General features: G+C 44.3%; 1 protein-coding gene across 14 annotated transcripts in view; it reads left to right on the top strand.

Annotated features, from left to right (window-relative positions):
• Rim (Rab3 interacting molecule) overlaps positions 1 to 10,321 on the top strand; it is a 60,643-nt gene extending 50,322 nt beyond the window's left edge. For 7 of the 14 annotated variants that reach the window (XM_076897263.1, XM_076897272.1, XM_076897271.1 and 4 more), the window contains 4 exons: positions 2,555 to 2,765; positions 4,793 to 5,007; positions 5,125 to 5,267; positions 5,366 to 5,824. In XM_076897263.1, coding sequence (XP_076753378.1) covers positions 2,555 to 2,765; positions 4,793 to 5,007; positions 5,125 to 5,267; positions 5,366 to 5,572 — 776 coding nt within the window. In that variant the 3' untranslated portion in view covers positions 5,573 to 5,824. Of the gene's footprint in view, positions 1 to 131; positions 314 to 2,554; positions 2,766 to 4,792; positions 5,008 to 5,124; positions 5,268 to 5,365; positions 5,826 to 7,250 lie in introns of those variants that run through there. The other 7 variants (XM_076897274.1, XM_076897275.1, XM_076897269.1 and 4 more) reach the window with 6 other exon arrangements.
• The last annotated feature ends 5,445 nt before the right edge of the window (positions 10,322 to 15,766 follow it).

Here is a 15,766-nt window from a genome sequence, read left to right on the forward strand (position 1 = left end):
ACCACCACTACTACTACAACCACTCTACTTCTACTACTTCTACTTCTACTCTACTTCCACTACTACTGCAACCACAACAAAAAAACTATGTCATATCACGCAAAAACCATAACATACCACGTGCGTCTGTTGGTGGTACATGCGTGGGCGACGAAGGACGGAAACGGAGGCTAGTATTCGGGAAGAAGGGCAAGTCCACCTTTACAGTTCATAGGAGCGAGGAAGTGTTGCCGGAGGACACGGCCAGCGGAAGGAGCGGACGGCAACCGAGCTCCGCCAGCAGCGACGGCGAGGGTAGCGGCGACGGGGACAGGTCCGAACACACTCTGAAAAAGTTATTCACCCCCTCAATTAATTTATCCCCCGTTTGATTTCGCATTAACAACTCCCCTCTCGGTTTATTTTCCGTTACGCGGGAGCGATCGACGCGGCGTCGTCCGGCGCGGATTCCGCGATTCGAACGCGTACGAAAGATCACGCGCGTCAGATTCCCTCGAAACGAACGGAGAAAGTGGAAAAAAAGAACAACCCCCGAAAGAAACCAATATTCCTCAGGGTTTTTCACTCCGTTAACGACGATTAGCAGTCTGTCGAGGGAACACCGAGGTATGACGCAGGTGATCCGAGCCTTCGGCGAAATGTGAGTACAAGTTGCAGAGAGACAGTTCACAGCGAGAAGAACGAGAGCAACGAACGATCGACCTATGACACTTATATATCGATAAACAACCATGAAACACGCAGCACATTAATTTTTTTTTAGAGGAACTTGTGCTTTAGAGGGTGGAATAACGCGAAACGTCCACGACTACGAGCCGGTGAGGTACTTTCCTCGGCTCGTCCGTACCAACCCCTCTTGATCGACGAGCTTGATCGCCGAGGAAAGTATTCCCGGGGTTGTTGCACGATTTCCGATATAGTCCTAGGACGACTCGCGGCTTGTTCCGCGTAGACCGTAGAGACTGTTTCTACGTAGTAGCGATAAGCAACTCTTAGAGGAACGTTTGCACGAGTTTCCTGAGCTATGTCGAGCTCGACGATGGCCTCGTCGAGCTCCGTCGAGAAGGGAGCGGAAATACTGCATCTGCGAGTCAACAGATCATACGTATTAGCTGTTCAAGTACATTTGTTTCCGTCGCGGGCTGTCTTTAATCGTGACTGTAGTTATAGCGTGTCGATACCAGACCGATGCTGGGCAGTACGTCGCGGTGTCTGCCTGTTTTGTACAGCTTGTTGAACATTTCCGGGGAAACACGTGGTCAACTTGTTGCGAGCCTCGAGATCGAGGGATCGAGAGTTCGACGGACGGTAGGTAAGTTGACCACCTGGTTCCGTATCGTTCATTTATTTTTCTTAGAAGCCGCTGTTGATACGTGCTTGTGCGGTGAGAGGTTTCTCCACCCACTACGGCTTTTTCGTTTCTTGATGTCTTCGAGCGTTGCAGTGTTCTTATGCGCATATTTCTTTACGTACATGTATACATATGAATATAACGTATATCCCTGGATATACATATATATATATATATAATTTTTTTTCTCGTTATTTTTTTCGTTGCAGTTATCCAAGCAAGAACAAAGGTTCGTTAAATGTAGCACACAGTATTATATCGTACATTCTGCCTGCGGACACTTCTTACGTACTTCTCGAGAGTTCGGTGAAACGCGAGCAAATGGCGAAAGGGTTGACACCCCCCGTTACACACCTTTGTTTCCATGAACACAGCATAGACAAAGACAATTGTATGAGTACACACTCCGTATATACATATATATATTCATAGTTGCAGCGAGTTTTTTTTTTTCAATAGCCAGAACCATAGATGTGACGTTTTGTTGGAGGTTCGTTTTAACGTTTAGCTTCTGACGCTTTCCGCGTGCTTCTGATTCCAGGTGCGACCGCCCCGTAACAGTGTCAGGTAGCTCACGGAAACCCACGGATTTCCGTCGGCTGATAACCATTGCCCTGTCGTATTGTTTCTTCCAGACAAACGAGAGTGTAGCTCGTCGTCGGGGAACCAGAGCAATCGCAGGCTTGCACGAGCCGCCCGGATTAGCCATCGAGATCTATCGTCGTCCCTGAAAGCCCAACCAGACCGCAACGAGACCGTCCGATACTTTCTCTACTACTACTCCTGTTTACTAGTAGCTGACCGATCTGAAAAAGCACACTTTCTTACTGTTTTCTTTTACCTTCCAACCTTCATCGACCATCATTCCACCCTGTCAGAACTACTTCATCCAGGTGTATATGTGTCCCTCTCCTCTATCGCCCACCTTCGACTTCGTCACGAGAGAAAATTCGAACGAGAGCGTATCGCGGGAGTGCATGATGGGACGCGCGTGAGAGTGTATGTGCGAGGGAGAGAGGGAGAGAGTGTGAGGATGAGAGAGAGAGAGGAAGAGAGCCAGAGTCGTGGTTAAATCGAAATAGAAACGCACGACGACCACCTGGAGCTGGATGAGAGAGAAAAGGGCTGCGGCAGACGCGGTGCGGGAATCACAATGAAAGATTATAGCTTTAGCGGTTGTTTCTTGTTTGGTTTAAAACGCAGAGTGCGGTATCGGCGGGATCTTCGTCGGAAGCGGTGTCGCGGAGGCACGCGCCGGTTTATCGAGCCGGAAACGCAACAGCACACCGAGCAGTATACAACGTTCCGAGGAGATTGTACCCTATCAGCGCTTTGAACCCGGAAGACAGTCCGGATCGTTGGCCAGTGACACAGCCGGAAGTCTCAACTCGATCTCTAGTTCCGAAGGAAGCTCGTAAGTAGTTGGCCTCCACCGAACCGATTCTGCAACCGGAACTGCGAGAACTCCTTGCTGTCTCTTTCAACTCTTCCTTCTTCTCTCTCTCTCTCTCTCTCTCTCTCTCTCTCTCACTCTCTGTCTGTCTGTCTTTTTCTATCTTCTGTCTGTTCTACTTTCTCTCTATTCTTCTTTCTTTCTCTCTTTCTCTCTCTGTCTCTGTCTCTCTCTCTCGTTCTACACCTATCTAAAGAACTGTCTTCCAGTTTCCCAGCAGGGTTATATTCGTGAGCTTTAGACGTACTAAAAGGAGAAAAGATGAACGATTCCGTAGGTTCAGAAATTTGTATTCCAAGTGTTGGATTAACCCTGCTAAAAACGGTCTCTGTTTTCTCTCTTCTGTCTGACTCTGCCTTTCCGTTTCTACTTCACCGTATCCCTGGGATAAATCTCTTTTTTTCTCTCTTTTTTTTTTCTCTATTATCTAATTGCACAGGAGAATCGCGAACGTGAAATGTGGATCGTTTTGTCTTTCGACGTGTGATTGAGCTGATGTGTATGCCCAGCATTGGTGTTTTGCTCATTCATGCTTTTTGCCCCTCCCCCCTTTCTTTTTGCAATCATGTCCATTCACCTCTTTTTTTTTTTTACGAAAACACACGGACTTTGTTTGGTTTTGTTTCACCGAAGGGAGAGGCTCTGGAAAAGTCACGGATGCGAGCACATTGTGTTCTTTCAGTTTCCCTTCTCTTAAGTTCCTTCTGTTTCTCTTCTTCGGTACTTTACATTTCAATGTAAGATCAATGTTTTTCGATATCGTTATCATTTTTGTCGATGTTATCGTCGTCTTGGCTTATTGCTTGGCTAAATGATCGTCGAAGCACCATTGTATGTGAACCACGCGCACAGATCTGTGTACATATATACAGTTTCCATCATTCGAAATCATTGTCCCCGTTCATACGGAAAGCATTTTTACCCACAACCCACTGACCTCTTAAATGTGTAATTATACAGCTACTTATATCTACGAATCCTTATTACCCTGGACAATTCAACGCAGTGTACATAATATAGTAGATAAATGATCATTGTCCGAATCCTTCATTGTTAGACTATATATTATTCCTGCTAATCATTCTAAGTGTCTCTCTCTGTCTTTCTCTTTCTATATATATATTATGTACATGACATATATAATATATATATATACTTTTTAAAACAAAATTGCCAGGATGTCGAAACACGCCTAGAGGTGGAGACACGAAACGTTAAATTCTGTTCATCCTATTCTAAAATTGTTCTATTCACCCAATATAGCAACGAGGACGATAAAGTGTACGAGTAAATAGGGGCAGATTTATATAGAAAATATAAAGCAGCGAAAGGTAATCCCAGACGTAAGTTAAGAACAATATTTTGACAGTATTCTGGATCAAGTATCGATGAAGCATGAATAGACATAGTGAGATCGAACAATTCAACAATAATCAGAGAAAGAACGGACACCGGATATAAATCGTCGGCGTAACGAAACGAGCTGAATATTGTTGAAGGGTATAACTTGGTATGGTACTCGCTCATAGAATGGTCTGCATGCACCGACAGCCTGCTACGTTCTCCAACTTTACGATTTTCTCCGTACACTATATTATATTTACTCGCTACACCAACACTACACTAGCAGCGTGAGTTCTTCTTGTCTAAAACTGAATGAAGTGTGCTCTCTCTTTCCGCACTTCCGTCGAAGGCTTGCGAGAATCGTCCCTCGCTCCTGCGGAACGATCTCTTAACGGTTATCATTTTATTTCATCCCTTCCTCTTTACGTTGGACCGCGGCTGAGTCGATCTGCTCGAATGGATCAACGAGAATATCGATACGAACGAAGTCGGTCTGTCGATTTACGACGCTGTGAATCGATACTCTTTCTCTTCGGCCAACGTTCGTATTTTGTCCCGTTTTTCGTTCACGATTTCTTTTCCGCCCCCTGTGATCGCCGACTAACTTCCATCGGGAACTAAACGTTTGATTTTGGCAACCGCAGTTGGTCTCCCAGTCTACGAATGACAGGGGAAACCGGCCAACTGAGAGACTTCATCGAAGATCTTGGGCCCGGACAAGTGGTCGGGAGGCAGGCACTCGGTGCTCGCTGCCTTGGTGAGATTCAGCTCTCGCTCACCCAGAAGAAGGGCTACCTCGAAGTGGAGGTCATACGTGCCAAAGACCTTAAGCCGAAACAGGGCACTAAAGCGATTCCAGGTTCGTTGTCCACCCTCGAACCGATACTTCTCGCGATACCACCCCCTCTTGGAACGAAACGATGTCGAATAATTAATTAACCTCTTATATTAATTGCCTTCTTTTCTTTCAATCTAGCTCCCTACGTGAAAGTTTACTTGGTGAACGGGAAGAAGTGCATCGCGAAAGCGAAAACGGCGGCAGCCGGCAGGAAAACGCTGGAACCGTTCTACCAGCAGTCGTTAGCCTTCAGGGAAAACTGCAGGGGTTGTATACTGCAGGTACGTTGATTGGGAATTGAACGTCGAACGGGTCCGATTCGAGTTTCGCGTCGTCCTGATGGAAGCGTTTAAACTGTGGCGGCTGTTTCTGATTCCAGGTGACGGTATGGGGTGATTACGGCCGATTTGAAGGGAGAAAAGTGTTCATGGGCATTGCGCAGATCGTGTTGGACGAACTGAATCTCAATGAGTTGGTGTTCGGGTGGTATAAGCTGTTTGGCAACATATCCCTGGTCAGTGGACCTCCATCCGTAGCTTTGTCCCGTCGATCCTCGGCCACGTCCCTCGAGTCCTTTAAGATTTAAAGAACTCTTCCATCTAACATTCTCTCTTCGTGTAATCTGACTATAGTTCGACCTTCTTTTAAGCGTAACTCCCAATGGAAAACGGAGGGGGGCAAAAAAAAAAGTCAAAAAATATATGCAGTCCATTCTTGATCGCGTTTATCGATATATATCTGTACCGTTTCATTTTGTTCTTTTTCTGAAGAGAATCACTATATAATTAGCTGTTCGAAGATATTCGAGGACCGTTAAGATGAATAGACCGCGGTTCGTGAAACGTAGTTCGTAAGTTCAATTATAGATAATTGAGATCTCGATGGAAATAACTCGCGGTCCATTTACGTACCATTTATACCACCACCGTAACACGTTCGTCTTTTAACGCTCAAAGTCGAGAACGATGTATGGGGATGACCGTCGGCTCTGAATACGGTAAAAGTGAGTCTCACACGATGTGGTAACGAGAGGAACGATATTAATTGGAGAGAGAGCGAGCGATGAAAGTTTGCGTGGTTGTACTGTACAAGTGATAAGTGTGTTTTATTTGCGAGAGTAGTCGCGAGAATGGGGTGAAATGGGTGAAAGGTTGTGCGCGAGGACATGTCTTTCTAGAAAACACCACTAGCACATCACATATCATGTACGGCATATCAGATGAGCCGCTAGTCTGTATGTAGACTAGATGTAGAGATAGCAGCCATGTTCCCGGACCGCCAGATAGCTTTAGGTACGCACTCAGATCAACGCATCGTTCCTAAACTAATTGATTTCGACGATTTCACATGGATGCTCGTTTCAAGTGAATCCATTTACTTTACTTATCGTTAGTTAGAAAATGACTTGACAAATTTTTGATATTCCTAGCATTTTTCGAGTATCCACGTGAAATCTGTGGACGTGTGTTGTTGAAAATTCCCCTTATATCTTCGTTTTACACTGAAATATCCTATCGCCTTCTAAATTCTTTGTCTTGATGGCGAACTCTTCCACGACGGCAACGAAGTAACGATGTACGAGTTGGAAAGCGTGATTAGCAGACTACCGATCGATCGATGCGTAATCGAAACTTCGTCGCCGTTTCTCTGTCTCTTTATTCGTCTTTTTCTCTGAGCATCTACACACCGATCGTACACCTTGCTGCCCGGTTTTTCGTCTATCCTCGAACCTTTTACCGCGAACGCGTTTGCCTGTTCGCTTTGTCCAAAAGTGCCACCCCTCGTAATCACCGTATTTTTCCCCTGCTCTTATCGCTGCCACGAGGTTCCATAGAATACCCGAACATTGCTTGACTACTTGTTACTTTGTTAATCTAACATTCCACGCAGCATTGCACTCTCTCGCAATCTTCGATTTTTTACTCAAATGAATGTGTCTTTTTTTTTTTTAATCGAAATAAAAGAAAGGAAGGTAAGTCTGCCGTATTCGGAGTCCTCTGTTCAAGTTCTCTTCAGTGTCTCTTTTAAATACCAAAGGAAGCAACGATCCAAACATACCAGTCGGTGTCCCCAAAAAAAATGTAACACCCTGCCCCCGTTTGAATTATTATATTTTAATTCTGTACATATACGAACCGTAGCTACCTCCAGAATTTATCTATCTCTGATTTTACCTTTTATACATACGATGTCTTTATATGTATATTACGCGTCTAACGAAAGACGAACGGCTGGCTGATCCGCGCGTTTCGTTTCTTTTCCAGTGAAAGCAACGCAGAGATCGTCGACGCGAGATCGACACGAATTTCAACGTGGTGTGCTGTGAGAAACGTGTGCCGTACGGTGATCCGATGCTCGACGTTGAAGTGAAACGAAGAACGAGAAACCAGTGAAGTGGTAAAAAATTAGGTTGACCGTGGTTAATCGAGAATGATCGTCTCACGAACCATTAACGAAATTTTAAGTATACTTATAATGCTATTCGCGTGCCCCGCGACGGACGTTTACAACATATTTGTACATAACTTAGGACACAGTTTCAAGTGCCGACGCAAGCGATGGATGAGAAGACGCTTTTTCCAATCCGGAAAAGGCGGTCGCGCCAAACACACAAACGAAACCAAAGTAAACGGGACAGATAACGAAACGACTTTTGGAGGGCTCGTCAGAGTTTTTAGCCAAGAAATATCATCGTCGGAGCGTATATTATCTACTGTAAATATGATAACAATGAATATATATATATATATATATGAATTCGCGATACGTATGCGCGCAGGTGTTTAAAAACGTTGATGGACAATTGCCTTGACCGTTGCATTTCCGTCGTCCCGTTCGCCCGCGCGACGCGTTGATTTTTACTACCACGATCTAGGGCGATGGATCTTCGAAACGTGGCCAGGTTCGATTTCTCGAAATTACTCGCGAATCCAGAGGCGTCGATAGGCGAACGGGTGGCGAGGAAATATTGTGAACTAGCGAATTGTTATTGAACGTTAAAGTAGCCCATCTTCAACTATTTTGTATGAGAGAGAGGGAGAGAACGAGAATGAAAGAGAGAGAGAGAGAGAAAGAGAGAGAGAGAGAGAAAAGTAAAGTGCTAACTATATCGACTGTCGTATATTGTGATTCAGTTAGTTTTTATTTAATTGTCGAAACCTCACGAAAAAAACGGATTGTTACGCGTAAGACGACAGCCGTGTACCTTTTAGAATCTTTTATTCTCTTTATCGAATTGCACTCGAACTTTCAATGGAACGCTCGTTTTTTTAACGTGAATATATTTACTGAACGAACCGCCCACGTAATTCTTGCATATTGCAGCGGACGCGCGTCGTCTCCGCGTTGCACGTGCCTCGTTTCGTCTCGCGGGAGACTCGACGCGGAGACCGCGTCCCGTTCGAATACAGACACTGCTGACGAACCTTTCGGAGAACGGAAGCGAACGCGACGCCTGCCCGTGGGCCCATCCGGTACCAGGGGCGGGCGGTCGTTAACTCACAATCGATTTTATATCTCTTAATTCTCATGTTATGTGTTCGATCTTTGTCTGTGCGTTTGTCCGATCACTTGTGAAAACACAATTTCGATGAGCATGCACGTGTACGTAGAAGAATGTCTATAGCATTAAACACTTGATTGACGAACGTGATTTTCTTTTCCGCTGATTGTGCTTGCAACATGTGTAAATTCTATTTGCGATACGTAACCGAGGAATCGGATAAAAGATAGGAGTAACCGTAACGAGATAGAGGAGAGGGAACGAGCTGATTCGAAGTTGAGTTAAATAAATATTGGAAAGAGGGATACTTGAGTCGAATATTGAAAGGAACCTGCGGATTCGATTGCCTCGAACAATGTACCAAATACGCTCTGCTTTTGGATTGCACGTAAGCATTCGTTGAGAGGACACGCCTACGGTCGTACTTTTCCATCGCGAGTATTTAGTTGTAATCCCTAACATCGCTTCACACTCCTCGTTTGTTGCTCTTTAAAAGGTACTCCTTGGATATTGATCGATGCCACTGAAATAGAGTCACCGTTTTTCTCTCGGAGATACCGCAGAATAACTACTTGTATACCGCACGAGGGTTGAAAATTTGCTACGCAATCTATTTTTTTTTTTTTTTTCTATATCGATACACCTTCTTTTTATACACCTAAGTGGAATATCGTAGACGTTAAGAGATTAGCATTTTTTTTTCATTCTTTCAAGTCTGTGACTTCAGTGTCGACATCTCTAGATATTGTACAGGCATAAAATCCGGTGTAACGCTACTTTCCTTTAAGTTTCCGCGACTGTTTCTCTCATTTTCTGCTCACCTGTACGCTCTGCTATGTTAACACACTGTCGCCGCAAAATTTCAAATAGATCTACTCCAAGTAAGATGTCAAATGGAACAGATGAAATGTAGCAACGATGCGATACATAATTTCGAAAACAGAACCGGGACGAGGCGAACGAAATAGTGAAGAACCAAATTATCTCTCGGCTAATTCTATAGATAGAACAAACCATCTGGTAACTAGGTGATCGATCGACCATTATTACGAGGAGGGTGTGTAAAAAAAAGAAAGAGGCGATACCTTATCATATCTATAACATGCTTGAATTAGAGGACAGAACGTGCGGCAAGGGGATAAAGTAAACGAAAAAAAAATAAAAAACGAAGCTTTTTTACACGTGGAGAAAAAAGGGAACGGACAATTACGAACCAAACGTAGAGCTTCATCGGACGACACAGCGATCGTGTAATGTAATAATTCTATCAAGTGCGCGAACGAAGAAATAAAAAGTTTACTATTGTAAGACGATTTCTAAGTAAAACATTTTGCAAGTGCATGACTTATATTAGTAGGCCCTTGGGACAATGACTACGTAATTAACCACACAGCAAACTATAAACTCTGTACTAGTCGATAAAACACTCGATAAGGGAAAAAAAAATATACAAGACTACGAATTATGTAACACGTTCAGTTTGTGATCCGCCGGTTACTTGCGGCTGTAGGATCGTTCGCGAAATTCTCTGTCGAGAATGCTTCGTTTTCATTCGATACTTTTGTATTTTATTCATACCGTAACGTAAGTGGGATCGAAAGAAATTGATTGGACTTAGGTCGAAATAGCTTTAAAATTATTATGCTCTTTGTAAATGTTGACTAATTAGATTATGTTGTAGACGTGGTACAAATTATGTGAAAACATTTCGCGAAGATCCTATGGTTGCGCACAGTTAACGCTTATGATATAACATACCGCATATCCTATACGAACGTAGGACTTTCATAACTAGTAGCCGGTTTTAAGAAATTCCAAATGAGAGAACAAAAATGCGGTGAGACGGGTTTGCTTTTTTACACTGTATAATCGATGAGGTAATCCGGAGAATTGTAACGAGGACGTCGTTAAATTTTCGTAGGAAGTTTCGTTAGAAATTTTTTAGAGAACCAAACTAATCGCGCGACGAACGCGCGGAACGTGAGAACCAGCAGGCTGGATGCGAAGAATCGTAGACGAGACACATCACTGTCTTTTATTTAATCGTGATTCTAATCTAATTTCTACCTCGACCTCCTTCGCTGTTCCGAATTTCTACATTTCCTATTTCTTGTTTAAGTACTTTTTGAACGATCTTCGACTATTTTGTTAGAACGGGTTTTTTAAAAGATCAAAATACAGTGGAGACTTTTTTCTAATGGCTTTAAGAAACGCTCGAGTGTAAGCTAAATGAAAGTTTAAGTGTAAGGGACGAAGCGGAGGGGGCCAAGGTGAACCTCGTTAACTTTCACACTCTTGCCATGCCCATTTGTACATAGGCATGCTCAATCTTAGGATCGAACACGCATCGTGAATCACATATATATTATATATACACATATACATAAAAATAGTATTAACTAACGAAAACGAACAAATTAATATCCAACTTTGTACCTATATACTTATAATTAACTTAAAACGAAGACGAAAATGAGGGGCGAAGGGAGACAAAAGAAAAATACTTTCGAACAAAAATAATCGAGTCGAACAAAACAATGGCTGAAACGAGATAGAAGGGGGCATATAATAGCGAAACAAAAAGAAAAAAAAGAGAAAAAAAAAGAAACAAATCGAACGAAGAAAAGAGATAGAAAGAGTAAGACAATGAAATTTACAGTTGGGATATGCAGAAATCTTGAGAGCCAAGGGGTACCACTTTTGTCAAATTTGGGGAGCCAATTTAGGTTTACGATTATGATATAGGGTGTGCGAGGAAGAACGTGTGTGAGAACAGAGAAAACGTGGGAGAAAGAGAGAAAGGCAGAGATTAATAGGAGAAGACAAACCGGTAGGACATTGTCAACGATTTCTTTACAATGAAATTCATTACTTACCTTAAAAAAACTTCGTAGAGATCTAACGTAGCGTAGGTGTTCCTGTAATCTTGCGTCGAACGGCACCACGATCGATCATGTGTTTCGAATTCGTCGTCGCTTTAATCGCCTAAATCTCGTCGCTCCGCGCACAAACGGGTACACCGCACCGAAAAGAACGTCTCAACGAAACTCGGCAAATGATCAAACAGACCGTTTCGAATCGTCAAAAACCTCGGTCATTTGACTTCCGACCGCCACCTTAGGTTCACGTAGTTCCACCGAGCGGGTCGCTGGCGGCGGAATCGATTCACGTATCGACCGTAAGATCACATGGACACTGATATCGATGAGGCAACTTCGTTCCGTTCGTAGCGCACGCGGCAAAACCGCCCCTCGAGACGAATTATAATTTATCTGTGCGAGAATACGTCCGGATTTATTTCGAAAAAGGAAAATACGGAGGAGTGCGAGGGCGAGAGAGCGAGGAAGAGAGAAAGGGAGAGAGCGTGGGATAACACAAAAACAGGTGCATCATTTTCGTTAAATTAAAAAGAGAGAAAGAACGAACGAGCGAGCGAGCGAGAGTGAGAGAGAGAGAGAGAGAGAGAGAGAGAGAGAGAGAGAGAGAAAGTAAAGAATTACAAAGAGGCGAAGAGAATTTAAAACAGTACGATTAGACGACGTTCTGTGGGAAAAAAAAGAACTCGGCCGGGAACTCCTCCGACGATTTCTTTTTCTTTCGACCTCGGGGAAATGTCTAGGATCGATGCAGGAATCGACTGCAGGATCTCTGATGTGAAGCCCTTTTTAACCGTAGTTCTGTATATATATTATCGCTGGTTCTACAGCCAGTCGGTAAATAAGTTCGAAGTGCGGTACTGCTACGATTCGAGGAGTTCATGGCGGGATCTACGCGGAACGATTAATATAAAGCGTTAGTGACTGTATCCAGTATAATATATCTGATAAAAGATACCCCCGATGCCAGACATGGCGTGTGACAATAAAGTGATTCAATGATCTCGTCGCATTTCAATCGCAGCCACCTTTCACGATACACACAAGGCACACACTTATATATATATATACATACACGGGACACACGTGCATATAGACATGTATATTTTAACGCGAAACGAGAATGTTTTTTTTGTAAAGTACGAGACGACACCGCCGGAATTCAACGATCACGATGTGTAAAAGAAAGTATCTCATCGTTTTCCGATTAATCGTTACTCCGCTGTTAATTGATAATGTCAGTAATATTTTTAACAAAAATAAAGCTACCTTATTCAAAGCTGAGAGCCGCCCGCCTTCATTTGTTCGATTTATCCGCGACAGCACTCTTCACTTTCATATTATCTTCAACAGATTTACTCTCGAGCCATCGAAACGTTTTCAAACCACGGTAAATGATCGTGCTTCGCCATGAGTAACGCGCCATCTGTAGAGTGGCTGCGTAATCGAGCATGCGTGTTTACGCGTATCGCCGCCAGAGGGCACCGCGTGTACGACTGCGAAGGGAGTGGCGCTGCGAACGTCGTAGCGATCGGACGACGCGCGAAATCGTCGCGGTTTTATGTGAATAGTGCGTGCATTATAAATAATACTTATTCCGTATAGTACCCAGTGATTGTGCTAACTAATTAACGATTGCAGGGAACGATAATTTGACGACAATAGCGAACAGCAGTGTCGTGTGCGGTTAATTAGTGAATAGTGCAAATATCAAGAGTCACGCAAGCAAGGACATTGGGACAAGGCTTCGACGCAATGGACGCTTGATCGAATGGCGCACTTGATATACTTACGTAAGTACTTATTCGAGTATATTAACAATTTTTAAGGATCGTTATTCCTCTACTATTACACATTCGACTTAATGCGAAGATAATACGAGAGGCTTATTCAGTACGAGTATATTATTGAGACTAGTATGCTTCACCTTGGAGCATACGTAACACGTTAACTCCAAATACGACAGATATTTTTCTGTATCTGGTGTATCCTACAGTACTGCGTAGTAACGAAAGTATGTACAAGTATTGCCAATCATAATTTAACATAAGAAGGACCAAATACGTAGTAATATCACGAATTTAACTATCTCGTACCTTCCTGCCTCTCTATGAATCTAAGTCCCACGACAGTAATTAATGTCGAATGGTAGAAAATAAGAGGTTACACCTCGTGTTTTCTATCACGTCCATCGAGGCATCGCGACGCGCGGTTTCGCGTCTCCGTAGCTTTATTACCGTAATCCCGTGGCGTCGATAAGCCCATTACCGCGTGTCTCTACCCGATGCCCGGTAATGTATGCGCCGGAACGTAATAAAAATCGACTTACACGAGTCGGCTCGCCTTCTAGCCACCGCTTCGCGCGACCGTACGCGTGTGTATATGCATCACCCGGCTTCTATCGGGCGGCACGCTTTTAGGTGTCGCTAAAACTTTAATCAAAGTCAGATTAGCCACGAAGGGACGACACTGCGGCACGTAGGGGTGGCTGGTGAGGCGGGAGGGGGCAGGGCATTTTATTAAACGGGACTTGATTAGGGGCTGCCGGGATCCTTTCAGAGTTTGTTTTCGACTGGTTTCCACGGAGCCGCTTTCATTACGCCTGTTTCGCATAATTGACACGATCGTACGCCGGGGGAAAAACTTGGCCACTCTGCCGTCGACTGGCACGTTCCGTCCTCGAGCCGGAAGTTGTACACTGTTTACCTCTCACTCGTATTCCTCTTATTTATAGCCTCGCTCTTCCGTCCGCTGAGTTTATTATCTTTTCAAGGAAAGGCGACACGTTTAATGCCAACGATTATTCAGCGATGCTACATTGCCTCCAAAATGTGGAGCATTTAAGAATTGTAGCGAGTTTCCGAATCGAATAGTCTGATTAGCCGAAGCGCGATAACGACCTCTTAAAGACGTAGCTATTGAAGGGTAACTTGGCGTGGAACACATTTAGACATCGATATAGGTTGGTCGAAAGTGATTCAACCTCCGGGTAATCTCTATAATCCCAGGAGTGTTGCTTCGCGGCTGCAACCCCCAGGCAAACTGTCGAACGCGGCCCCCACACACTGCGATATTTGTATTCTCCCCATAGTAATAAACGATCTCAACTATTCTTTCAGGTCCATGATCTTCTCGTATTGGGACTTTGCGATATATTAAAATCGTTACAATACCATCTCATTTACCTCCTTTTACACACACGTACACGAATAAATAAAGAAACACCACCTTTACCTCCCTGACACATTTATCTGATCATAATTGTTAGAAGAGTAATCCAAATTGAACTTTGCGAGGTTCAACGAAATAGCTACCACATGTTCGAAGAAATATTTCTTTTCATCTGCTCGATACCAGGTCGCTGTTTGATAGGAGACGGCGAAAGAGGAATCTCGAGAGGGTGTACGTATTCACGAAAGAGACGAATGTGACGCGGAGGGGGTCCGCGTAACCGCGCAATAACAACCCTCAGGAAGCCGGGGCAGAGGTTGACGCAGTCCCAGAGCGGTGTTTACGTCGAAGGGTCTCCGCGCAGGGCTCCGCCTTCCCACCCCTGACCCTCTGGCTTAACGCTAATGAATCTGATTTGCATCTGATCCCGACCAATCTTCGATCCTCACCCCGACCAGCCCGCCGCCGGATTATTTAAGGACGCTATCGCGCGTCGTACGCGTCCGTGATTAATTACGCGATATCTGCTCCGGACTACGTACCATTTTCTTCGCGAATAGGTCACGTTGTTTCTGATTTTGACGGGCGACGCGCTCCTCTCTCGCCAGCCCTTCGTAACCGGTGCTTTCGATGCGGCATTCGCAGAGCGCGATTCTAAATAGGCAGTGAAACGAGTCCAGAAGAGAAACGAGAATGGATATTTTCAAAGTCGCGTTGCAAATACTAACAAATGGCCAGCGTCAGGGAGGACAAACGATTTTGATCGAAGGAACGGGTCAGCGATCGCAGGGTGTTCCCACCGTCGAATATCGCGTCCAGAGAATAAATCGTTTCCGTGACAAAGCGTCGGTTATTTGACATTTTACAAACGATCCCGCTTTATACGAATTTGTCCGGCAACGGTGGAAAAATAATCAGAGATGCAGGGAGACGTTTTACACGTCGAAGAAAATGGGAAACACAACTCGTCGATTGAATGGAGGATCTATTAAGAAGGCTGCAGAGGCTCGTTAACCGTTTGAGTTACGAGGGAATAATTAGATAAAAGTAAACCAACTACGAATTTATGTTCCGCCATTGGACTCTCCGATACACGGGGGAAGATTTACGTAGAAAGATCCGCTGCGATCCTACGGGATTCGTTACCTCTTTCCACGACAGGTTCGTGTTTAATGGGCGGGGTGCCCTGCGGATACTTTCACGCTGCTCCGCCTCCGACGCGATCACATTA

Source organism: Xylocopa sonorina, chromosome 6 (assembly GCF_050948175.1).
Source record: "Xylocopa sonorina isolate GNS202 chromosome 6, iyXylSono1_principal, whole genome shotgun sequence".
NCBI lineage: Eukaryota > Metazoa > Arthropoda > Insecta > Hymenoptera > Apidae > Xylocopa > Xylocopa sonorina.